The sequence below is a fragment of the Fistularia commersonii genome, chromosome 5 (genome assembly GCF_037954325.1).
Source record: "Fistularia commersonii isolate RoL2024-O1a breed Wild chromosome 5, RoL_Fcom_v1.0, whole genome shotgun sequence".
In the NCBI taxonomy this organism is placed as follows: Eukaryota; Metazoa; Chordata; class Actinopteri; order Syngnathiformes; family Fistulariidae; genus Fistularia; species Fistularia commersonii.
In genome coordinates this window covers 3737501-3763158 of record NC_141288.1, presented here as the reverse complement: position 1 = coordinate 3763158, position 25658 = coordinate 3737501, and the positions used below count along the sequence as shown (strand labels likewise).

At 45.1% G+C, this 25658-nt stretch overlaps 1 protein-coding gene across 1 annotated transcript in view; it reads right to left on the bottom strand.

The window, feature by feature from the left end:
• LOC147233887 (SLIT-ROBO Rho GTPase-activating protein 1-like) overlaps positions 1–25658 on the bottom strand; it is a 30111-nt gene that overhangs the window by 2805 nt on the left and 1648 nt on the right. The window contains exons 2-22 of the mRNA XM_086146518.1: positions 18219–18414; positions 17775–17829; positions 17577–17684; positions 14088–14150; positions 13359–13556; positions 12219–12347; positions 11391–11612; positions 11137–11238; positions 10612–10809; positions 10440–10524; positions 7961–7988; positions 7801–7834; positions 7203–7263; positions 4974–5051; positions 4731–4865; positions 4211–4316; positions 3380–3604; positions 2510–2589; positions 2051–2231; positions 986–1114; positions 201–543 (exon numbers count right to left, since the gene is read on the bottom strand). Coding sequence (XP_086002644.1) covers positions 201–543; positions 986–1114; positions 2051–2231; positions 2510–2589; positions 3380–3604; positions 4211–4316; positions 4731–4865; positions 4974–5051; positions 7203–7263; positions 7801–7834; positions 7961–7988; positions 10440–10524; positions 10612–10809; positions 11137–11238; positions 11391–11612; positions 12219–12347; positions 13359–13556; positions 14088–14150; positions 17577–17684; positions 17775–17829; positions 18219–18414 — 2756 coding nt within the window. The remainder of the gene's footprint in view (positions 1–200; positions 544–985; positions 1115–2050; positions 2232–2509; positions 2590–3379; positions 3605–4210; positions 4317–4730; positions 4866–4973; positions 5052–7202; positions 7264–7800; positions 7835–7960; positions 7989–10439; positions 10525–10611; positions 10810–11136; positions 11239–11390; positions 11613–12218; positions 12348–13358; positions 13557–14087; positions 14151–17576; positions 17685–17774; positions 17830–18218; positions 18415–25658) is intronic.

The window sequence follows — 25658 nt, the reverse complement described above, 5'->3', positions numbered from 1 at the left end:
TCTCCTCCTCCCCTACTGCTAAGGTCTTTTTTAAGTTATTTCTTCTCTTTATCGCTGATCGCTCTTCAAATGTGTCCCCGTTTACCCGTAAGAAAGTGTGTAAGACAGAATTTAAAGTGAATGAGGACCATCTACACAAAATTCCACTGGACAGGTTATCTGCCTGTATCAGCTCTATGTGTGTGTGTGTGTGTGTGTACCTGTGCCAGCGTGTCAGGGTCCAGCGCTCTGGACCGATGCGAGTCGCCGAAGCCATGCTGTCCGCTGCTGGAGCGTCGGATTGGGGTGTCCTCCGGCCTCCTTAGCGAGTCGTGGCGGCTCACTGTCATCGTCATGGCGGCGGCCGACCGCCGTCGGCGCTCAGGGCTGTCGAGGGGCGGCGTCAGGCCTTGGCCCCGCCCCAGCAGCAGCTCCCGGGGACTGAAATGACCGGTGACCGGCGGCGAGCTCCGCTCCATCACGCCCCCGTTCCCGTGGCAGTGCGTGTCGTTGGAGCGGCCGAGGGGGCGGCGGAAAAGGCCGTCGGTCCGTTTCCTGCGGTGACTGTCGGCAGGGAGGAAGGAGGCGGGGTCAGACTCACGGGGGCCGTGTCAATCATTACTTTGGGACAGGGAGGAGGGAGGACGGCCCAGAGTAGCAGGAAGTTCACCATTTAGCATCGGTTTGGAGTTTAAGGTCATGTCAAGGTCAAAAGCACTGTACAGCGAACAATAGATAGATAGATAGATAGATAGATAGATAGATAGATAGATAGATAGATAGATAGATAGAATCCCCTCTAATCACCATTAACTACCGTTTGACAAGACAAAACATTGAAGGATCTGGATTTTGCCATATTTCGTTCCAGTCGTCCTGGTCTGTTGTTGCTGGGAGTCGCTCCCGCTTTTACGCCTGCATTTTTTTTTTTTTGACAGCAGCCGTCTGACACCGGGAAGAAAGAGAGGTGAGGTGCTGAGTGCGAGAACGGCGTCGCGTGACCTACCTGTTGTAGGTCTCCGGGGGCCGGATGTCGGTGGGCGAGCACAGCTCCCTGGTCGACCTCTTCTCGTCGGTGCTGCCGCCGCCGTCGCTGTCGGCCTTTTGGCTGAGCGTGTCGGACATGGCGTCGCTCCTGACGACACAGACGGCGGGGTCAGTCAGGCAGGGGGGCTAGCGGAGCTGACGTAGCGGTTCTGACAAGTATTGCTAATCTGCTCACCATTTGAAAATACTTCTTGAGTGTTAAAAAGAATAATGTCCACACAGAAAGAGTAACACTTTTATCCACCGTATGGTCTTTCCATTTTTTCCATCTCTTTGGATGAATGATAGCAGGGGTTGGCCTCCCTGTGGCTTTTGAAAACTATCAAGTATTTAAAAGTATTAAATATTTAATTAAAATGTATTTCATTTATTTCATCTTTAAGATGTCATTTAAATTTGAAGATTATGGTGATCTTGTAACATTAGAAATAAAATGTGTTGAAATATTTTTGTCGCTCTTAACAAGCGACTGAATGCGGCAGTTTTTTTGGTTTGCTGCTAGTGGATAATTTCAGCTCAGTTAAATACAAGGACTCAATAGACATTGAGTATTTTGCTTGAAATTAACCTTCAAGCCAATGTCCTTTTTTTCAGAATTCAAAATATTTTTTTGCATGCAGAAATGATTTTTTTTTTCTTTGCAGTAGTTCATTGATTAAAATGCAACACATATTTTGTTTATACATAGCATACAGGCAAAAAAAATAACGTTATATGCCCTGTTAATTCATTTTAAAATATAAAAGGGTTGTGTGGCCCCAGTTTTTTCTTTACTGTTGGGAAACAGGTCTAAATTTGAGTGGTAAAGGTCGCAGACCCTTGAATTACAGCGGGGATTGATATGTGCTATCTTCAAGACGTCATTTCAAAATAAGGAGTCTGCTTGGTGTATTTACATGACACCCCTGCGTCCTCCTATATGGACGTTATGTCAGTGGCGCTGACGTGTAAAATATCACATTTTTTCATGGCAGCGGTCCGAGGCGATGCTCGTTGCCGGACGCCGTCAAAGGTTCCCACTCGCCTGTCCTTCACCACGATGTACTGATGAGGCACCAGGCCGTGGCTGCCGTTGTGACGTCCCTCCCACCAGTCATGTGACGCCCGCTGGTAGAGCTGCAGCGACGCTCCCTTCTTGAAGGAGAGCTCTCGGCCCGAGCGACCCACGTAGTCGAACCTGGCCACCGCCTCCACCGCCTCGCCCTCTGCCGGAGGCGAAGGAGATACGTTAGAACAGTGCCGGACCTGAACCTGTCAATCACATCGTTTCTATTAATTCACACGCAGGGGGGGAGATGAAGGGGAGTGGAGGAGGGAGGCATGTGGTGGTGGTGGGAGACGTCTCCATGGCTGCTGTTTCCCTAGCAACAGCAGCCATGGAGACGGAAAAAAAAGGGACGGGGGAGGCGCCGTGCAGGCGGGAGGAGAGAGCCCCCCCCCCCTGCTGGGCGACGGCGTGAAAGGTCAGGGGTCGCGGGCGTACCCTCGTCGCTGGTCTGGGTTTCGGTGCCGGCGTCGGGCTCGGTCTCCTCCAGCGCGCCGGGCTCGCTGAACGGGCTCTCGCTGCGGTGGGGAGGGGGGACAGAGGGGGGAGACGGTCAGGTTCATTCCATGTGGAAACAAAGAAGAAGGCACGCAGCACAGACGGAGGCGAGGGCGGAGGCGCCAACGCGGCGTTGAGAGAAGGATACTAAGAGGAAGGAAACAGGTGGAGCCAGAAAGCGAAGTGGATCTGGAGATGTATTTCCACCAGAAGCCAAAGCACACAAGTTCCATCTGCGGACGATGCTACGACAGCGAGAGTACTTCTCGTACAAAATGGCCCTGATGCGACTTCAGCTGGGTATTTACCCTTGTGACGTAACTGACTTTCTAATGACAGTTCATCCGTTCATCAGCGATGCCGCATGTTTTTGAGAACACAGAGCAAGACAAGGAGAGAACGTGGAGTCCACACCAGAAAGGGAATCCAGCCAGGGACCTTCCTCAGCGGAAGTGCCGCACCAACGTGGCAGCCGTTAACGTTTCAATATTCTCTGCAAGATTCTGTGTTAAGACGGGACTTGAGAGCCGGGAGGAAGTTTGAGCAAACTGAAATGTGCCCTCTCAAGCAGCACTAAGCGAAGATGGAGTCAGGCGGGAAAATAAGTGTGAAAAATAGAAGGGTTCATATATTTTAAGACAGGAAAAAAACAAAAAAAAAAACAAGAAAATTCAGAAATGAAAGTCAAAAAACAAAACAGGATGATTTGTGAAATTTTGACGACTGAAAAAAAAAAAGATTTAGTAAATATCTGAAAGAATTAGAAAGTAGTAAAATGAAATGGAAAGAAAAAAAGCCCCGTCCCCTCACCAGTACTGATCCCCTGTCATGCACGTCTCGTAGACGGGTCCTGGCAACTCCTTGGTGTCTGGGAAGATGTTGTCATGGTGCAGGATGACCGTCTTGACCACCTCGTTGACGTGAGCCTGACAGGCCACCTGGTCCAGCGTGTCCGGCGTGGGCAGCAGGGTGGGGCCGAAGACGATGGCCAGGTTGCCGGCGTCCATCATGTTTTCGTCGCTGTACTTGGAGAGGCTGCAGGAAGGAGGGTGTGTAAATATTCACAAATTTACATTTCAAATCCAAGGATTCAATTTATAAAATATGGATGATAAAATATGGATAAAATATCCATACAGAAAAGAAATGACATAAAGGACTGAAATAATTATATTAAAGGAAATCAGCATGAAAATACCTAGGATGATGAAGAAGATGAATTTAAATAGCAAAGACCAAAAATATGACTAAAAATGAGGGTAAATCCCTGAAGTCTTAGGAATACGGATATATCCCTAAAAATAAAAGATGGTGTCATTTCATACTTTGCAGTTTTTTTCATATCTATGTTGGATCTGTAGATGTGGATATTATCAAATGATGGAATACACAAAAGGTATAACTATAATATAGAGGCAATAGATTACATTATATACAGTATATTTTTTTCAAATGTATTTTGTGAGTATGTTCAAAGATTTAATAGGCAGTACATTTTTTCCCCAATCGTCTTTGTGATGTATATTAAAATTAATGTGAGGTGTCTTTGGCAGGTTTCAGACCTTAAATGCTGATATAAATAACAATAATAATAATAATAATATGGACGTTTGTTCAGTCCACACCACTGCCATTACTCACTGGTTGAGGAAGGCGAAGAGGTAACGCATCACCACCAGCGTTGCCCTGGGGACGCCCAGCAGGATCTTGTGGATGCACTGCGCTCGCTCGTACAGGTTTTCGATCCCTGCGGGAAAACGAACAAATGTGAATTTCCCTCATTTCAGGCTACAGGCCCTTTTAGTCTGTTTCGATGGGCACGCCGTGACTGATCCAACATCAGAAGTACTTATAGACGAATCATCTTCGTCATCATCGTCTTCGTCCACGTCCCTCATTACGGGCTAATGAGTTTGATGTTATTTCACGAGACTTAATTGAAATTCTTTGCAGGAAAATGGGAAAATGACACAGATAGAGACATGATTAATTAGCAATAAAGCAATTATGAATTCACGCATTAATTCACGCCTTTCCGGGGTCGGGTCGCCATGGCACCAGACTGAGTTAGATCACCCCGGTGAGGGCCAGAACGGGCGCTAGATGTGCGTAGCGATGTCGCCGGCGGAAGAAAAAAAAAAAAAAAAAGGGGGAGACTCACGGACGCAGGAGATGAGGTCATTGAATCTGTCCTTGGGGAAGAGGGGGTTCTCCAAGCCCCTGAAGTAGAGCTTCAACACTCCGGCCACGGAGTTGATGTCATGGTTGCTCTCCTCGTCGATCAGGGGGTCGTTTCCTGCAGGAGAGGCGGACGGGCAGACGGGGTCATCCTCGTACCGGCCTTCCCTCCCCCCCCACCGATCGCTCATCCCGCCCCCAAGACGGCCGCCGCTTGACCTCTCACCCCTCTCGAAGGAGTTCTTGATGTCGTTGACCTCCACCTGCGACCCTGACACCCGGAATATTCCTTGATGCTGGAGACCTGGATGGAAACACGGTATGATTAATGAAAATAAAGCTGAAATAATAGAAAAAAAAGAATTGAACGAGATTAGCACTTTTAGAGTTTTTATTTTTTCTGATTTTTTTTTGTTTTTTTTGTATGCTACGGCTGTAACTGAAGGAAAAGCACATTCTGTTCTATTAAATTCGATTTACATAACATTAAAAAACTAACCCGTGGTAAAATTTCATTCATTCATCCATTTAACATGTGTCTTGCACATTCATTGCGAGGGTTCAACCTGGACAGGTCACCTGTCAATCACAGGTTCACTTACAGTCTTCAGTGGGGCTACCGACTGTTTTTGGGATGGCGTTTAATTTCTGGCCTCACTGATGCATGGAATTCAATTCTGTTATGTAATATTATAAAATGTTATTTTATGTTATATCTCCAAGGCTGCTGAAAGGAGAAGCTGTCCGTTTCAGTTGAGCCTCATGTCAAAGGATGTTTTTTGGGGCTCCTTGGCTGTGTGACCGGGGATCTGGCAGGGTTTGATTTTTGCCCCTGCGCCCGGCGGGCCGATCAAAACTTGGCCGACGAATGCTCTTCTCATCGATTAATGCTTAGTCAAGTGTAGGTGAGCGGCTCTTTGTTTTCTCACATAAATCCGTCTCCTCTCCGAGGCCGAGCCGCCGCAGAAAATCCATTATCATTTGTTCTTTTTTTTTTTTTTTTTTATTTGGGTCCATCATTCTGTATCAATGTGTGTTTTTATTTACTTATTTACATATTCATCACTACGTCTGTTCTATTTTAGATTATTGGCATTGATTATTCTTTTTCCCCTCACATTTTTATTTCTCTCCTTCAGTTCATGGCCAGTATTTTTCAATTTCCTTGTTTATTTTCATATATGTTTCACAATTCTTGTTATTTAGCATTTTTAATACACTAGTTGAAGAGAAAATTGCTTTTCTGGATAATGAGAAACTAAAATAAAATAAAATGAAATCAACAAATAATTCGACTGATTTCAGGTGTGAAAAATGGCAAAAAATAGCATAATTGGAATTATACGCTGGAGTAATCGGAAAAACTTGTCCAGGTTTAATTTTTTAATCAGTTATTTCAGTTATTATTTTTAATGGGGAAAAAGAGAAAGCCTAATTTGGCAGGAAATCGACTCTTGTTTCTGTGCTGCTTTTTGAAGCCCGACAAAAACATGGTCATTTTGAGGTTCTCGCTCATCCAGCTCCTGCTTCTTGTTGGGAAATCTTGTTGTTCACTGTCCAAGCCACATCCTTTTGAGTCTTCAGTCAACCTGATGACTGTTTTTGAACCGCTGCTTTTTTGTCTTAGCGAGTCCCTTGGTGGACCTGAACGAAGACCCTCCCTGAATCCATATCCCTTGTACTCAACAAGCATCGGGTGTCTGTGACCACCAGCGCCAGGAAATGGTTTAAAAAAAACGCAACAAGCAAATGGAAGAGGGGAAACAAACCACTGAAAAGCAATAAAATACAGATAGTCTGTTACAAGCCTCCAGAGACGGGAAGTAAAAACTGCATTGGACTCTTTGGACATTGGACAAGTGTTTCCTCTCTTAAACGCCACAAACGGCCGCATGAATCATTTATTTTCCTGTGGAGAGAAGTTCGATCTCTAGCTCAGACGGCCAACAAATTCAGGGGTCGTGAAAAAAAAAAAACAACAAAAAAAAACCCTCCACATCCAGTCATCTCTAAACTCTGGGTATTTTTAAATTGTATTTTTTGGGGGTAATTTTGGATAAAATCAAATCTTCCTGCGCTCTGCTCCAAATCAGTGGTCTCAAAAAACATTCAAAAAAATAAGCATTTCTTGCTAATGCTAAGGATATATCTTGCTATGGTTAGAGTAAATTTCATACCTAATTTCATTTCATTATAAATTATGAAATAATTAATATTTTGTTCATTGACATTTCTTTTTCCCCCCTACCTTACAGTCAGTTGCTCTTTGTTTTGTTCAGTTCATATCAAGAAAATGTATTTATTTTTTATGTTCATGAAGCATTTTGTCATAGCACACATATTTTTACTTGCCAGACCAGACATCGATATCGCTGTACTCGTGAATGTGTGCTTACTGTCCTATCAAATATAGAGTTAATGAATAAATGTAGAAACGGCCAGCGAGTCCACTCACCGTGCAGGTTGATGTAGCGAATGCAGCTCTCCACAAGCAAAGGTATGGCTTTGGTTGAGTCCTGTAAACACAACAGAGGTGGGTGATTATCGGCAGACCGATCGTGACCTCGCTTATTGATCGGACATCAATTCGGATCTTTGAGTCCAGACGGATTCGCGGCTATAACCTTATCCTCTTCTCATTCTTCAGAAAGCTCATCCCACATTCGGATTAAAACCTATAAATTATAACCTATGAATCAGCCCGGTGATGGCGTGGTGTTCTCGGCCGGGTCACGGAGATGTTCACCGAGTTGCTTCTACCTGCTCGATCAACAAGGGTCCACACTTATAATTATATTATGCCCGCAGCAGAACTACTCCTCCCACAGATTTGCATATACCCTCGGCAATGTATACATCAATATGCACGTCCACATCCGTATCCATGACAACAGAAACAGACATCATATATTGAAATGTCCATGGATCTGAGTCGGATACACCAGGGAATTTTACATGACTTCTATCATCATCATCATTCTTATAAAATGGGTGAAACTGACAAAGATTGAATATGGATTCAGAATTCAGGCCAGAGATCTTGACCACAGTACCTGGTGCTTGCTATGGGAGTTCTTCCGCCCACGGCTGGAACACGCAGGAAGTAAAAGACAGTTAGAGGCATCTCAAGTTTCATCGAGCAGAGCTTTGCAAGGGAGGGGAGGAAAGTGACACTTATTCATGACAGGAAGAAAAAGAGAAATAACACCTTACCTGGTGGTGAGCAGCTCCGCTTTATACCCTGCAAGAAGAAAACAAGCGAGAGACGCCGATCAGATCACCGGAGGTGGAACAAAATATTCGATGGAGAGAGAATGAAAACAAAGAGCTTGTGATATTCTATTCATTCCGTCATTTTCTTTTCTATCTTGTAAACCAGCGGTCCCCAACCCCGGTCCGCAAAGAAAATCTTTCTTGGTACAAATTATAGCTTTTTCATTCGACCTTTCTGATTTTATTTTGAAAAAAAAAAAACAAAAAAAAAAAAAAACACTGTTTCCGCCTTCGCCTTATTGTCACGCTTAACTCTGTCGCACCATTTCACACATCAGCGACCACAAGCTGGCCCTTGAAAAAAAATGAGCCAGAAACAAAAATTGCGGAGAGCTTTTTCAGTAGGAAACAAGCAAACGATGAAACCGCAGAAGCGTCGCAGACGGCCAGCTAAAAAAAAAAAAGCTGCATTTAAAAGACAATATCAAGATTCCTATCTAGATCAGAAAAAAAAACTTTATTTGTCAATTATTTTCGCAGTTGGGGTGTCAGCATCACATAGTTAAATTTAAAAAAAAAAAGAATAAATATAAATTACCATAGAGACTTGTGCAAATTGTAAGTAAGCTCTCTGTTTTTCTATAATAAATATATCATGAGTAGAATTACACTCGGCGGGGGGGCTGGTATGGAAATGAGGGTTTTGGAGGATTGCTGGGAATCGAGGAGTTGGACGGCTCTGGGGACGAAGGTTGCCCTTCTCCTCTGGGTTTTGCAGGCGGGGCAGCAGAGTCTGCCACCAGAGGGGAGCCACTCGAAGGCCGGCTGTAAGACGTGGGACCGATCCGCGAGGATCTTTTTGGCGGTTTTTAATATTTGAGTGTTATGGAAGCGGGAGAGAGGTCTGAGGGGGTGGCCAATTATTTTGGAGCAGACCCAGGTGGTGCGCTCCAGGTGATTCCTGTCCTGTTGAGCGATGGAATGGAACCAGCAGGTGAAGGAGAAGGTCATTACGTTCTCACCGAGGGAATACCTGTTTCACGGGTTCATTGCAACAGGTGATACACAAGCTATGCATTATTTGCGGTGAATGGCTCGCCAAGGAAACTTAATTTTAATTTATCATAGTGCAAAATTATTGTAATTGGCTGATACAAAGTGTAATCGTTGAATTCAGATTAAATACTGTGAATACTGGGGTCTCTGGGGCGAGAGGTGGGGTTTAAGCTGGACAGGTCATCGATGGGTCATACTGACTGTTTTTGGACTGCGGGAGGAAGACGAAGAACCTGGAAAAAACACGGAGACTATGCTTTTCCACTTCTCAGTTGTAGCGTGACTCGGGCTGGGTCAACAAGCATGGCAGCGCCAAAATGCTATGATGTCATGATATATCAGACCCTAAACATAGCGGAGGCGATGTGGACTTCCTGCTGAGCCTGTGGCTTTTAGAGAACGGCAGCCATGCTAGTAGCCATGCTAACATGTAGGGCTCCAAACATCACAGGTGGTCCTCACTTAACGACATACTGGGAGTTACGACGGGCTTTGCGATAATATTCAAATACACACATAGGTACAAACGTTGTACGCACTTACCCGCCCTGATGATTGGCCTATATTCATGCAATATAAATATTAAAGGAATAATTTTGATTGTTGGGTTTGATTTTTGTGCGGAGCACCTCACCAAGTGTCAACATTCTCTGGCCGGTCAGTAGCCGTCGGTCTGTTGACAACACGTTTAAGTATCGGCTCACTCGTAAACGTCACCAGAGCAGGTATTACAAAAAAATCCCAAGTCCCGGATACGATCTGAGATGGACACCCGAACCGAACCGAGTTGAATTGAAAAAGCAACCACTTCACTTTGAACACTGCGGCTTAAACAATGATGCGGCTAATTTATGGATTTTTTTGGGGCTAACGAGCTTCATGCCGCCAAATCATTTACCCTCGTCACATCGGACCAATTAAATTACCGTGAAATTCTGAGGCGGTTCGATTCCGACACGGAAGAAGACGACTTTAATGGTTTTAGAGCGCAGGAGGAAGACCAAGATAGCGGTCAGCTGGAGTAGGACAAAGCGAGGATAGAAAATGGCTGGACTTTCCTTGTGTTATTTATTATTCATCTTTTTCATCAGCCGTATTACAGGCACTGTTTGGGAAAAAAAAATTCAAGTATGTATTTGTAGATGTTACTGTTATGTATTTATTTAAAAGTTAAAAATGTTTCTGTGTAAATATCTCATGTTACAACGTGGACACCTGCGGCCAAGTGCGACCTACACATGTACAAATACATTTACTTCTTTATTTTTAGCCGCGGCGGCTTATATTGAGGTGTGTTCAATAGTCACAAAATGACGGTAGTGTCTCCAGAATTTGTACGATTTTTCCCTAATATTTCTCAGGTATGTTTTGAAGGACAGAACTGTCACTGCCGACACAGAAAAACAAGACTTTGTTGACTTACCTTCTGCTAAAGCTTTCTTTAGGATATCATGTTTGGCTTGGAGTTTAGAAATGAGGTTACTGCCCTCCAGATACTCGCGGAATTTCTATAAAAAGGCAAAAATGAAGAAAATTCAAAGTTAGGCCACGAGTCTCTCTGGGCGCCGTGGCGTCGGCGTCGACCGGCGTCTCACCGTGAAGTAGAAGAGCTCGGTCTCCTGCTGGTTGGCACGCTTCTTGGCCAGGCTGGGCTTGTTCAGGTAACCATCCGACACGCTGGACTTGACCGACTCGGAGGAGGGACTGTGGGTGAAGCTCTGCGACACGTCGTAGTCATCCAGCACCGTCATGTCCTGCAGGGTTGTCAGAGTCGCCCCCCACGTTTTCTTCACCTGGGGGAGGGGATTAACATTAAATTGCATTTTTTTCAAGATGTCAAAAACATTTTTAAATAATGTTCCACGGCTGGACGGAGACAATAGAATTATGAGTTGCAAATTTCTTCCTTGTTACTCGACTTCTTGTTATCCTTCACAGACAAGTTTGGACTGCGGGCGAACACTGGACTGAACCACACTGGGGTTTCTTTGTGGACTGTTTTTTTAATTGGACGTTACAGTTCTAGTTGTTCATTGGACGGTCAGAACATGGCCAGTGGGTTTAAAAAAAACCTCCCTGCATGATGATTAACAGTCAAACACAGAGTCTGAACTTCTCACCTCTTCGTTCTCAATCTTCAGAGACGCCAGGCGGGTCTGCAGTTGTGTCAGGCGAAGGGTGAGCTCTGCCTGGACCTGCGGCTGGGAGGCGATCTGGGTCACCTGACCGGGGGAGGGGGGCGACACAAAGCAGGACGATCACCGACAAGGACATGTGCTGGCTTTATCCGCAAAGACTTTGACCTTTAGAAGCAGAAATCCCCCACTGTGTGTGTTTGTGTGTGTGTGTGTGTGTGTTCTGTGGATACACTGACTGCGTCGCCCATGTGGGCCTGGAAACTGAAGCGCTGCGGGGGGCAGAAGGCGGTGGGGTAGAGGCCCAACAGCCGCTGGCGGTCTCTGGCCGGGTCCAGGCCCTCCACGGCCCCTTCGAGGACCTCCAGACCAGCCCTCCTGGAGGCTTCAAGGCTCAGTTCGGCAGATAGGTAGGTCCTCAGAGCCCGGCTCAGACTGGAGTGGTACCCTAGGTCACAGCACTGAAGAGGGAGGTCACATGGTGTTAAGAGACAAAGCTCACACGGCTAAAAATAGTGGTTCAGAAGAATTTTGAAATCGAGATTTATTCTACATTGGAAAAATGTGCTACACATTTGTGTGCAGACATGAGTACTAATTTTTCAGGCATTGTTTTCCTGAGCCCTTGTTGTGCAGACCCAGGCATTTCACGGCCCGTTCTGCTTTTTTTATACGGCCCTCCGAACCATTTTCTTTCAATATTTTAAAAAGCATTTTCAATCATTATTGAATTGAGAAACTCCTTATTTTTTCCTTTTGTTTAATTTCATATGGACGATCACATACAATATAACGTCGATACATTCATATGATCATTAATGATTTTAAAGTTGAAATAAAATGCCAAAAAATTTAACTTTTGAAATTGCAATTTACATTTTGTTCTTATCCCATGATACCTAGTTGGACCGTGCGTAAAAATTAAATAAGAAATGTGGCCCACCAGCCAAAATAAATGCCCACCCCTATTCTAGTGTCACATACCTATGCGTCACGCTTCCCAAAAAATGTTTTCCTCCTGCTTTACGCATCAGGAAATATGTGAGAAAACCCGCAGTGTGACTCACGTCGATGATGTCGGGCAGGTCGTGGATGTAGTATTTAAAGACGGAGGCGTTGGTGGCCTCCAGGGTCAGCAGGTACTCGTTCCTGGCTTTGAGCGTCTTCAGCTTGTTCTCGGAGTACTTTGCCTTCCTCTGGGGGAGAAAAAACACAACTGGAGATGTAAAAAATAAAAAATAAAATAACAACAACCTACTAACTTCCACTGTGGCGCAAATGCCCTCTGGAATTATTTCGTTAAGAGTGGACCACTGCAGTAAAACCAGGTGGAAATAAAGTTGATGCGACGTCCGTTCTTGTTCCGAGTGCAGAGGAAGAATCAAATATTCATGGGGCCGATGTTGCAGTGACGTAACACACAATGGTCCGGGTGTGTGCGGTCGCAGCAGGCCGAGATTAAAAAACACACGAGGCCCCGCGGCGTGACGTTACAGCTGCTCTGTGTCTGCTAAAAAGGATCTGTCTGGAAATTTTGTTTGATCTGATTATCATTTTGTTTTGTTTTTTTGGAAATTAGCAGATTTTTTTTTCCCCTCTCTCAACTGTTTCAGACTGTTATCTCCACACTTTCTCTATTAGCAAAATATATTTTTTAAAAAGGTCCTGAAAATCTAGAACAAAACTAAGTTATCCGCCTGACCTTTGCAGCAAACCTAAAAATCAGTCATTTCCAAACTCATCGCTAAGAAACGACATAAAAACAGCCTGTGAATTAATGAAAAAAATTAGAATTTTTAATAATAATAATAAATAGTTTTACAGAGCACTCTCTATCAAAGTGCGATACAAATGAGAAAGAGTAAGAATGAATTAAAACATACATTTAAATTAATTTATCGCTTCTACCCTGAGGGGTCGATGGAGAAAATCCAATCAAAAAATTCACTCTCTCGTTCACTTGTCAGATAGAAATGATCAACCGTTCACTCTCTCACTCAAAAGTCAAACAGAGACACACAAGCAAGCTCTCAGCACTGCACCACTGCGCAGACATAATGATTCAATAATTAATATTGTCGATAGTTGAAGGTGAGATCGGCTGAATTATTTTATGAACAAATCCTAACTCCTCATGAGTTTTACTTGCTGACAGAAACGGAAAGACGGGAAGATACTCTGTGGCATCAGAAAGCGGTAGTTAGTACCTTCTCCCTCATCTTCTCCATCTTGCGGGCGGCGTTGCGTCTCTGGTGGCGCTCTTCTATCCGCAGGCCGAAGACAGGCTCCACCCCGCCGCCCGTCCCGGACACGCCCTTGGCGCGGCCCTCCTGCCGCTCCGCCTCCCGCAGCTTTGTCTCAGCGCTGAGCGTCTCCACGTGGTACATATGGTACGTCTTCATCACCTGGGGCGACAGCGTTGTAAAGCATAGCTGTTCAGGTGGGAAGAGCTTTTTTTTTCTTTTAGAATTCCTGGAGGTTTAAACTCAACGGATGGGACATCAAGGCAGTGAAGTCACAGAGGAAACACACTTTCAGGAGGGGAACCCGAATTCAAGATCTGAGACTAATGTGTTCTGACGTTTGGTCGGTTTCTCCCCTTTTTACACTTTATGTAACTTACAGGGGTGGCGTTAAGTGTGTGTGTATGTGGAATACACACTTACACAGAACTGTTATGAAACCATCCGAAGCAGAACCAGAAAATGAACTGCATTGAAGGAGAAAGTTATCAAAAAAAAAACATTTTTTTTTAAAATCTGCAATAAAAAATTAAAAAATATGCCAAATGTTTAGCAAAAGATAGAGGATTTCCATTTGCGATGAAAATGTGTTAAATAGTAGATTTGATCAGATTTGTTCTAAATGCCCTGCAACCCCTCCGAGGTCCTCTGTTCTTCTTCACCTGCGCTTTTTGAATGTTATCAAACACTTACGGTGTAAAGCTCATTGAGGAGCTTCATGAGATCCTCCTGAAGCTGGAAGATGATCTCCTTGCTCTGTTGGGGGAGAGAGGCCAAAACACCAGGTTAAACACATGCAAAAGTGCGTGGAGGAAAAACCGCAGAGGGGCCCGGATGAGCGGATTTGACCACAAACTGGATCCATAAATGAAACACGCCGCCGCACTCAGGCTGGATTTCTGTCTCATGCATTAACTAGCCGGCCCGTTTGGGACCCGTGTTAATATTACATTATGCTAACTGACCGTGGATTCCCAGGGTGGAGGGATCCTGTTCCCATGGCGCCGGCTGAACACTGATCAGCTGAGCCGGTCGCCATGGCCACGGGGGGGGGGGAGCAGCTAGGGGGGGGCTGTGGGGTCGTCATGGCCGCTCGGCCCGCCTGTGTCATCCCGGCGTTCCTGGGAGTTTTGAGGATGTGACGGCGTTCTTTTAGCTGCCGACAGCCGCTGCACTTTAGTTAGCATGAATAAAAGAGGAGCCCGAGGACGGATTAATAATGAAGGCGCTGAGCTAAACTTAGAGGCGTAACGCAACGTGTGTGTGTGTGTGTGTGTGTGTGTGTGTTTAATTTGCTAAACTCCAAGGCAGCCCACCAGCTCAGGGGAATACCGACTTTGCTTTTCATTAAAATCAACTCTTCCACTTCCATCAGACGTACCTAAGTGATTGCACACAAAGAAAAGTGCACATTTACTGAATTGCATTTCCCTGCCAGTTTTGTAGTTTCTGCTCCTTCATATTGATGAAAGAAACGTCACGGTGCTAAAAGTGGCCCAGCGAAAATACATTAAATTTAATTTTTAATAATCCTGCCCCTGCCTCTCTCGCTCGTTCTCTCTCTAAATCTCTCTCCCCACAGTAAACACACTCTCCTTTCACATTGAGTGTATGAAAACAGACATTGAATAAAATATGGAAATGCTTTCTTCATGCGCTGAGTTTTTTAGGACTTGGATTTTGGGATGTCATTATATATAGAAATGTCTTCAGAAGCCCTGGGACACTCACTGTGAGGACATTTTAGAGCAAGTCAATTTAGAATTTATATCCTAGCTGTGCAATTTCAACTTTTTTTTTTAAATTTCATATTCATTTTAGTTAAGCTAATAATTCACCACAGCAGTCTTCGGGCAGCTGAGAGACACAAAGAATGAAGAAAATAATTAAAAAGGGGCAAGGTCATCGATAAATGTCATATTTGTTTATCATTCTTTATCACAGGTATTAAAAGGATTGGAAATGCGTACTTGCATTTTGGTTTGGGAAAAAGTCGCTATAAAATCCTTTTTCTTAACGTCCTGCTCTCTCCAATGTAACGTGAAGAGGAAATAATAGCTGCGTCACCTATCACAAAACAGGAGAAATGCTAATGCTAGCACCTAACACAGATGGTGACGGATAACAAGCGTGCATAAGTGGCTACTGCAAATTCCTGGTTTGTTTTTATTTCATTAACACTTTTCTTAGCGTCAGGACGAAACTAATGATCCTCAGCCGAAAGACAGAAGAACAAAACACAACGGAGTGGAGGAAACAGGCTACTTTAGCGGTTAGCCAGCGGTTAGCGATTAGCCAGCGGTTAGCTGGCGGGTAGCTAGCGGGTAGCTAGCAAGCGGTGAGCGGTTGGCTAGCAGCTGCTAGTGTGCAGGGTTGCGCTGCAAGTTTCTTTTTCATTGTGCTCTTCATAATGTACCACTAGAAAACATTCAACTACCCAGTTGCTGTAAAAAATATAGAGAATATAGAGAATAGTCAAATGTCAGCTAAGAGTCCAACATCTTGATAAAATTGCGACATTAAGTCAATGCTATCGCTAGCTGCTAGCCCTGGGTTAGCGGGCTAGTAGTCATAAGCTACATTAGCACTTTGTGATATTTTATCTTTAAAAAGTTATGTTTGTGCACATGTATGCATATACATACCTGTATATGTATTCATACTCCCTCTCCCTCTCTCTGTGTTTCTGTGCCTCAAAAAAAAGAAGCCGTAGGTAATGCTAACACTAGCAACTAATCCTGTTCAGCTACCTAAGGCAATTGGCTGTAATAGCACAGACAAAAAAACAAACAATGTTTTGACCACTAAGTCATCCTAAGACAAATATCCCATCTTAAACAAATGGCGGTCAGAATATTCTTAGAATAACCCATAAGCTGCGAAGAAACACCCTTCCTCAGTTCAGCAACAGCTTTCACGTAGTGATGATTATTTTTGTACAAAAATCACATACGGAAAAACAAAATGGCAGGTCTGATTGGATTTTCTTTTTGCTCCGGCTTCTCCTCCCTAGTGAAGCCAAAGGATGCTTGACTTCACAATCCATTACCAACGACTGGAACCGAGTCAAAGCCAAGAAGAGGGGAAACAACAAGGGCTCCGTCCGAACATTTCCCCGCTTTAACTGTGAAAAAATTGGCTAATTTAGTCTTTTGCAGGCGTGAAAATATGCCGGGGAGCCTTCGCTGCCCGCGCTGTGCTGCATCAGCGCTTCTGCTGTGTTCAAGGTCGCATAAATTGAGCAGAGTCATGAATGTCACCCGGCAGGCGAGTGCTTTTCTTTTCTTTTTTTTTCTCGAAGCGATTGGAACTCAATTATGAATGAAAGGGAGAAGAGACGAGTGCAGCAGGACTGGATAAATGTCACACTGTAACCGGATCATTTTGGATCATATTGTTTTATTAATGCAGCAGAAAAAAAATACATGTGGAAATAACAATGTGACAGCAGGGCTTTCCAGAATCTCCCGACTTCCAATCCGGTCTTTGAATGCAGCTTAAGAATTAAACGGATTAATAAGTGAATTTTTTCTCATCAGTGTTTAAATGAAATAATTCTCTGGTTTCGTCCTCATTGTATTAAGTTTGGCTAGTAATATAATGAATGAAAAAAGAGCAAAGACAAAAATTTCAGTTTGTCTTCAGATGTTGAAATCCACCATAAAATGCAACTTTTTAATTTTCCCCTTTAATGCAAAGCAGAGAATCAATTAATCTGTTCAACACCTTCTCACTCTCTCTCTCTCTCTCATTTATTTATTGATTTAAAATGGTAATTGCATGGCATTTTTTTCCTCAATAATGTGTTTCATCCTTTGAACTGTGATTTTTTTGCTGTTTTTCTTTTTAATTTCATTATCATGTAAATCTTGTAAATGAAGTACATTTTTTTCTTCTACTCTTCAGGTAATTGCTTGTGCATTTTCACGTTTTCCGGAGTTTCACGACCAGTTACCTATTCTTCATTATCATTGAAAGGAATCCTGCTTTTTTTGTTTTTGCAAATTGTGCTGCATTTTCAATTTACTTTAAGCGGCTTCACTCAAAACGGATCGAAAACTACGAGTAGCAGTGTTTTGTTCTGCTTGCGCCCATTGGAATACACTGAAAAACGGTGATAAATGTGGAGCAACTGATCTACTGCTGCGGATCAACATGACCGAGACGGCGCCGGAGGCTCACCCTCTTCAGCAGGCGGGCTGAGTCCTCGCTGATGTGGGTGAGGCGGGTGATGACGTTGTTCAGGTAGAGGTCGCTCAGCGTGGCGTGATCCTTGCTCTCCCTCCTCACCTGAACAGAGGAGACAGAGAGCAGGATAAGCTTTACTACATTTTTTTTTTTTTTACAAACGCGGGTCCCGTGCAACTGAACGTGACACACCTGGTTGAGCAGCAGGTACCAGCAGTTCACCGGAGACAGCAGGTTCTGGTCCTTCCTGCAAAAACAGAAAAAATTATCACACCTTCGCGCGATCGGAAAATACCCCGCTCCGATGTTTTGGCATGCAATTCGTAAAAGAAGCTAAATTCATAATAATGGTCAAATCAGAATACATTTAAAATATTTCAAAAACACTATTTATTTATTATAGTTATTTTGATGGGATAGCAAATACTTTGCAGATGATATGATGGTAATTAATGCCAAATTTTTTTGGGGGGGGTTATTTGTAAATCTTTACTATATGTAACCTCAAAAGATGCTACTTAACACTACTCAATTTTTTCCATTGCAACCTTTTATTTTCCACTTATATTTAGATTTTCATCTCATAAGAGTTAACACATCTTAACTTTTTCAAACTTATGGTGCAACCCCTCCTACTTGTATTGCTGATGGTCTTTGGTGCTGCGCGTCTTGGCCATGAATCTCTCCGCCAGCTTCTCCAGGTTTCTGGAATATTCTGTCTCGATCTCAGCCTTTTTCCTGAAGAAGTCCTGCAGGTCCTGGAGAAGCTGGACCCGCATCTCCGTCTGCTGCTCCAGGCATCGCTGCTGCTCCACGAGCTGGGCCCGCACATCTATACACACACACACACACACACGTATTGTAAATACACACTTCTGCTGTTTTACTATCTGTGGAACATTGTGTTTTTATGAATGGCATTAGAGCCTCATTTTGGCTTCAGAGAGGAAGATTACATCATCACACTGCCGCTCCCATTTTAACCTCCATGCACAGATTGCAACCTAAATTCTTCAAGCTTAAAGAAAAACGCCGCACATGTTCTTCAAGAACACAGAAATCAAACTGAAAATGAGAAAAGCTGCAAGAAACACTGGGGAAAACCAGCAACGTCGGCGAGAAATGACATGAAAATCATAGAGAACTGTGTGCACGTCAGCAAAAACATGATAAAGAATACCGAGGAGTGGTCTAAAAATAATCGGTGAATTGAAATTGTTCCTTTTTTTTTACAGTCTCCTCAGTCAGTTGTGCATCTGGCATGTGATGTTCCAGCTCTTTGATAGGCTGGATAGATGGATGTGCTTTCTGTATTCTAATACCCCATTTCCCAGTGTGACCCAGCTCTGTTTGCTGGACAGCCTCTGCTTTTCCTTCACTTAAAATTTCAAACACACACACACACACACACACACACACGCACTACTGGATTCTGGACAGTATCTAATCTGTGTGAAAACCTGGGAAACCCGCCTCCCTCTGCATCGTTAATCCCTTCTAATCACTGATGAAGAAGCTGCGTCTTCCTCCGAGGGTCACCTTGGACGACAACCTCTGCCTGCATTAACATTAGCTCAACAAACACACAGTAACACACACACACACACACACAAACAGCAGGCAAAGTCAGCATGGTGATGCCTGCCTCCTCGCTTCGTTGCTCCTTCCTTCCAGAGCTGCATCCTCCCGCAGCAGCAGGGAGACAGGCGAGTGAGCACACAAACACAATAACCCCGCCCCTACTGCGCACGCACACACACACACACACACACACACACTACACCCTTCAGGGACCCTATCCACTCCACTACCTGTTGTCTTGGCAACCACACACTGTGTGAACCATGTGATGAGGAAGGTGAAGACGAGAGCGCGGATCTGCCGCATCGACGCGCGCACGTCCTGTGTTTTCCCCCAATCCTCGCGAGAGGATTCTGCGATGTCTCGCCTCCCAGGGCGCCCTGACGCCGACCTCGTCAGGAGAGAACCCTAATATTTACATTTCAGACGAGGTAATCTTATTCCTGAAAAATTAATCGATCATTTTCCCCGTGCGGGGTTCCTATATCAGATCATACGCGTGTAAAATGCAAATGGAAAAGTTTCATCTTTACTTCTCCCACCTGGCAGACACACAGGTGTTGGAGCGGAAAGTGTGTTTGTCGGTAACGCCGCCATATAAAAGCGGCGTGCACCCGCCGCGGCGGGTCGAAACGCCGGGTTGTGATTGGCCATCAGCTGTGACGGCACGTCTCAGATGGTTTGCAGCACCTCGACGTTCAAACATTTAATCTCTCCTCCAAATTGGTGTTAAGTCTCTGTTGGGGTGGGGGTGGGGGAGGCGGGCTGGCCTGTCGCCATGGCAACGGCGGCAATGCTTCACGCCATGTTTAGCTGGAAAGCAATCAAATTTCTGAGGCGTCTTGTTTTTTTTTTTCGAAACGTTTGGATTCCTTTGCGCTCCGGTGTCTGTTAGCAGCAGGATAGCTTAGCTTAGCATAAAGATGGACAGTGAAGGGAAACAGAAGGTGGGAAATGTAAACGGATTGACGGCTCCTGTCAACATTTGGAAATGTTCTCCATACATCGATTCTCCCCATCTTCAGTCCAAAACCAGTTAGTATCATTGAAGAATATATTCTCCATAGATGTAAATGAGAGGATGAATAGTTGGATGTCTCTGTTTGATTGACAGCTTAAATTTGGGGACCCTCTGTGCAAAGTTGGGGGGTTATATTTGCTGAATGAATGAATGAGGACACTGTCAGATTCCCTGGAATCCAGTTTTTTTTAAGTTAATGTTAATCTCCGATCAGCTGATCAGTCCCAACGTCCTTCCATTTCTTAATCCAGGCGGTGAATTAGATGGGCTGATCGCAGATGGATGACGAATCAGGAGGAAGACTCTGTGGCATCAGCGACGGGGCTGGTGGGAAGGGGGGGAATTACTAAACGCTTTCTTTTGATGTCGGCAGAGCGCCGTTTACGAACGTGGTGTTGAGAAAAAAAAATCCCAGCAGCTGGCTTCTTTGATGGGCGGCGGCAGGCGGGGGCGACGACTGGGGGAATCTTTATCTGATTCCGTCTGAAAGATCGCTGAGCTGGTTTTGTCTTGGCGGCAGGACGGAGCTCGCCACCCCCCCCCCCCCCCCCCAGGTTCAGAGCTTCCCTTTTTCTTTGCATTTGAGTGACAAGTCGGGACTGTTTGAATGGGAGGAAACCTAAAAGGATAAAGATCAAGAGACTGAACGCTGCAGTCTGAGCCACTGGCGGGGCGGAGCATCATCCATCGAGTCCTTATCGTCGGGCCCCGAGTCTTTACCCATGAGTCCAGATTCTTTATATTCAAGTCCTGAGTCCTAACTTCAAGTCCACAGTCTTCACATGGAAGTCCAGAGTGTTTATATTCTAGTTACCAGTCATCACACTTGAGTTCCAAGTCTTACCGAGAAGTCCAGAGTGTTTATGTTCAAGTCCCGAGTCTTTACACTCCAGTTCCAAGTCTTTACCCACATGTCCAGAGTTTTCATATTCAAGTTCGGAGTCCTTACCCCTGAGTCTAGAGTCAACCCATAAGTCCAGTCTTTAGATTCAAGTCCAAAGTCCATGCCCTTGAGTTTTGAGTCTTTGGACTCGAGTTCCAAGTTATCAAGTTCCAAGTCTTTCTTTCTACTGAAGTCAAGGGTCTTTGCACCCGAGTCCCGAGTCTCTACCCATATGTACAGTCTTTAGATTCAAGTCCAAAGTCCTTACCCTCGAGTCCCAAGTCTTTCCCTATAAGTTCATCGTTTATATTCAAGTTCGAAGTCCTTACCCTTGACTCTAGAGACTACCCATTGGTCCCGTCTTTAGATTCAAGTCCAGAGTCCTTGCCCTTGAGCCCGAGTCTTTTCCCCCGAGTCCCGAGTCTTTCGACTGAAGTTAAGGGTCTTTGCACTCGCTTCTGACATCTTTACAGTAAAGTCCAAAGTTCCTATATCCAACTCCAAAGTCTATGAAATCTCGTCAGTGAGACTCAAGTCCCAAGTCTTTTCCCTCGAGTCCCGAGCCTCTACCCCCAAACCTGCAATTCCAGTGAGCTATTCTACCAAAAATCCCAATGTGAGGAATGTGTTTCTCGAGTCGACTTCCCGAGTCAGCGCATACACACGACCCAACCAGATGGAATTTCATTTCCTGTTTCACCAGTTCGCTGAGCCTTCCCTTCCGTCATCAGCTGGCCTCTATACTTTCTGGCGTATTTTAAAAAAATGGATGCGGTGTTGGGCAAACTACAAGTGCAGTCAGTGACATGGCGGTCGTCACATGGTTCAGAAATGGTGGAAGAGACTCATCCTCTGCATCGTTTCCATGGTGACATTGAGTCGTGTGAAGGGGCCTCCAGATGGCCAACGTCATGTGATCTTGTTTCAACGGCGTCGCCCTCATTTGCCGGAACACTTGCTTTTGGACCCTGGAACCACATAGGTGGAGTTCTTGGTGGTTCTTCTTTCAACCGCCGGACTCTACCTCACAGAGGTTGTCTTGGGAACCCAGTGGAGGGTCATCTTTAAGGTCCTCCGATCCTGCTTTTAAAACGCTGAAAAGCTGCAGCTTGTGTTTTCACAAAAATCGAGAACCTTCCTCCGTCCACCGATGGGTTCCAACTCCGATTTCGTAAGTCAGCTGGTTCTCCAATTCTTTTCTGCTTATTTTCAACTCATCTTATTGGCTTCTCGGGTCATTTCTTCAACACAGAAGCTGTGGCACTTTTTGACAGAATTCCAAGCATTTTTGAATCATTTCAGGCGATTTCTTAATGGTTTGATTTCTTTCATTTATCCTTTTCAGGTCATTCGTTTTTGGTTTTGTCAACCCGCTTCAAACTTTTCACAGATTCCACTATTTTATTTTGAAGGTCAGCTGGTACCCCACCCTCACCCCCATGAGGACGCCTCCGTCCTGGGATGCTTCCCAAACCGGGTCAGGGAGTCTTTGGGTCCAGTGGGTAGACAGACGGATGAATAATTCCTTAAGCAGCCCCAGGAGTTGCTCGTTAGGGCCGATACCCTCCATCCATCTTTCATGCCGCGGCGATAAAAGCCAGCGAAACTGCCAATTTATTAGGTACGGACAGATCAAATGGGCAGCGGCGGAGGTGTGATAAATCCCGCCCTCAAGAAGACGAACACTTTTCAATGGAGTCCAGACAATGACCCCCCCCACCACCACCACCACCACCACCACCACCACCACCACACACACACAGACAGTCCTGACTAAATATTACAAACAGCCACGGGTGATAACATCGCCCCAGAGGTGGCCGTCACCATGGCGACCAGGTCCAAGGACGACGGGGGCAAAGCTCCGGCGGATTATCAGGAAACGCCTCCCACGTGGAGGCGGGGGGTCGGGCGAGGGTTGGGGACGGTCACGATTTCTTTTTTTTTTTTTTATGCGGTTCTTCCCAAGAATTCAATAGGAGTTCCTCCTCGGACGCTCTGCAGTCACCGATAAACCCGGACTAGATGGAGGCATCTCCCTTCATGCCTTCAGCTAAGATTAATATCCAATGCATATACATATATGTATGCATTCCAATCATAAAAAAAAATAGAGCGGTAAAATAGAGGTTTTATTGATATACAAGGAAGATTGTTTTTACAAAATTGACCTGATTTTAACATGAAATTCGTAATTGATGGTGTTTGCCATAACGTTCTCTGTATCTTTTCAGGAAACGACACGCCAACTTTATAAGTATGCTTTTGATTGGTTTCAGGCCATTCTTCCATTTCGATTTGTTTCCAAAAGCTCCATTACCTTCATTCATTTATCAATTTAGTGATTCATCGGGCGAGAGGAGGGCTTCACCCTGGACAAAAGGTCCGCACAAAGAAATTCAACTATTCAAATGTCTGGCCAACTTAGGTTCTCCATTAGCCTCCTGCATGAACTTTGAACTTTGGAAAGAAACCAAGGAACCCCACAAACCCCACATAGAACATGGAAGCTCCGCTAAGGAAAAGCCCCCTGTGGAAATCCAACCAGGGACCTTCTTACTGTGAGGTGGAAGCGCTAACGGCCGAACCACGGCGCCGCCATCTTCAATGACATCGCTAATCCTGATCTCCTGCGCTGGTGGACGTTCCGGGTTTCAGCGCGTTCCTTGAGAGTATTTGCTCCGCAGCCCCGATCGCTGAAACCTGCCGGTCGGCTCCCGCCCCGTAATGGATGAGCTGCTCGGCTGGAACTCACTTTTTCATTCGATTAATTGCTCGTTTCTTCCGGCGGAGCCTTTTTGTTCCGAGTTTCCAGCAGCTTCCACGCACGGGGCCGCGGGGGAACAAAGGAACGAGCAAACGGGGAGGCTCGGGGAACACGGGACTCAGAAAACACAGGACTGCAAGAAATTGGAACAGCAGGAACAAGAGAGTGAGGGAACGTAGATCTACAGGAATATTGGACTGAGGGAACACCAGTTTGGACGATACACCAGAAATTAGGGCGCATGTGAACAAATAATAGAAGACTTAGAAATTGGGATTTAGGGAACATAAAACTGCAGGAGTACTGGGCTAACAGAACACCATCTTGAGAGTACGATAGAATGAGGCAACACAAGGCATAAGGAAGGTGGCACTGCAGGAATATGGGAGGAAACACAAGTTTGGGCAATACACAAGAATTAGGGAACATGGTTTTGAGGGAACAAGGGACAAACAAGGGACAACATGGGAAGAAAGAAAAAACGACTGAGAAATGTTGGGCACTGGGAACGTAGGGCTGCAGGAATACTGGACTGAAGGAACAACAGCTTGAGAATACTCAAAAATGTGAGAAAACAAGGTTGAGGGAACACTGCACTGCAGGAATATGGGATAGAGGGAACAAAAGTTTGGACAATGTACTAGAATTTGGGAACATGGTTTTGAGGGAACAAGGGACAACATGGGGACAAAAATGGAAGACTAAGAAATCTTGAGACTTAGGGAACGTAGGACTGCAGGACTATTGGACTGAGGGAACACCAGCGTGAGAACATGCAAGAATGAGGGAACACAAGGCGGAGGTAACATGGCACTGCAGGAATATTGGATTGAGGGAACACAAGTTAGGACAATACCAGAATTAGGGACTATAGTTTGGAGGGAACAAGAGACAACATGTGGACAAAGAATAGAAGACTAAGAAATCTTGGGATTCAGGGAACGTAGGACTACAGGAATACTGGACTGAGAGGACACCAGCTTCAGAATACGTAGGTCTGAGGGAACAAAAGGCTGAAGGAACAAGGCACTGCAGGAATATTGGATTGAGGGAACACAAGTTTGGACAGTGCACTAGGATTAGGGAACATAGGTTTGAGGGAATAATAGACAACATGGGAACAAGGATTTGAAGACTAGGAAATCTTGGGATTTGGGCAACGTAGGACTGCGGGAAAATAGATCTGAGGGACCACAAAATAAGGGAACTTTAGACTCGGGGAGTATAGGTCTGAGGGAATATGTGGTTTAGAGTCCACAAAACTGAGGGAACATAAGAAACAGGAAACAAATGAACAAAAGAATGGAAGATATTTAGGGGTTTAGGGAACATGGCTCAGAAGACTGATGGAACATGAAGTACTGCAAGGACATAGAGACTGAGAGAAGATGTGGACGTGGAGACGCTTAGGCTGGTGGGGAAGAAGATTTAGGGAACACAGGTTTGAGCGGGGAGAACACAGAGCTGGGGGAAGGCAAACAGGACAGAAGGTACATGGACCCGAGGGAACGGAGAGCCTGGGTGGTCGGCGAACCGCTCGGTGGAGTTTTCCCCCCCCGCGGATGATCATCCTGGGTGGAGGTGCAACCAGAAGCTGCAGCATCATCTCCCATCCCTCTCCTTTTTTTTTATTTCTTATTCATCTGCATTTTCTCATGAAGTCGTCCTCCATCTCTTGAAGGTATCACACGTGCATCTACGAAGTAAGGGGTGTGTCCGCCCCCCCACCCCCACCCCCTTTCTCCACCAGAGCTGACCACGTGACCATCAGGAGTGAGACCGGCACCTCCCGTGTATACATTGCACCGCACGCCACCTCCTCCT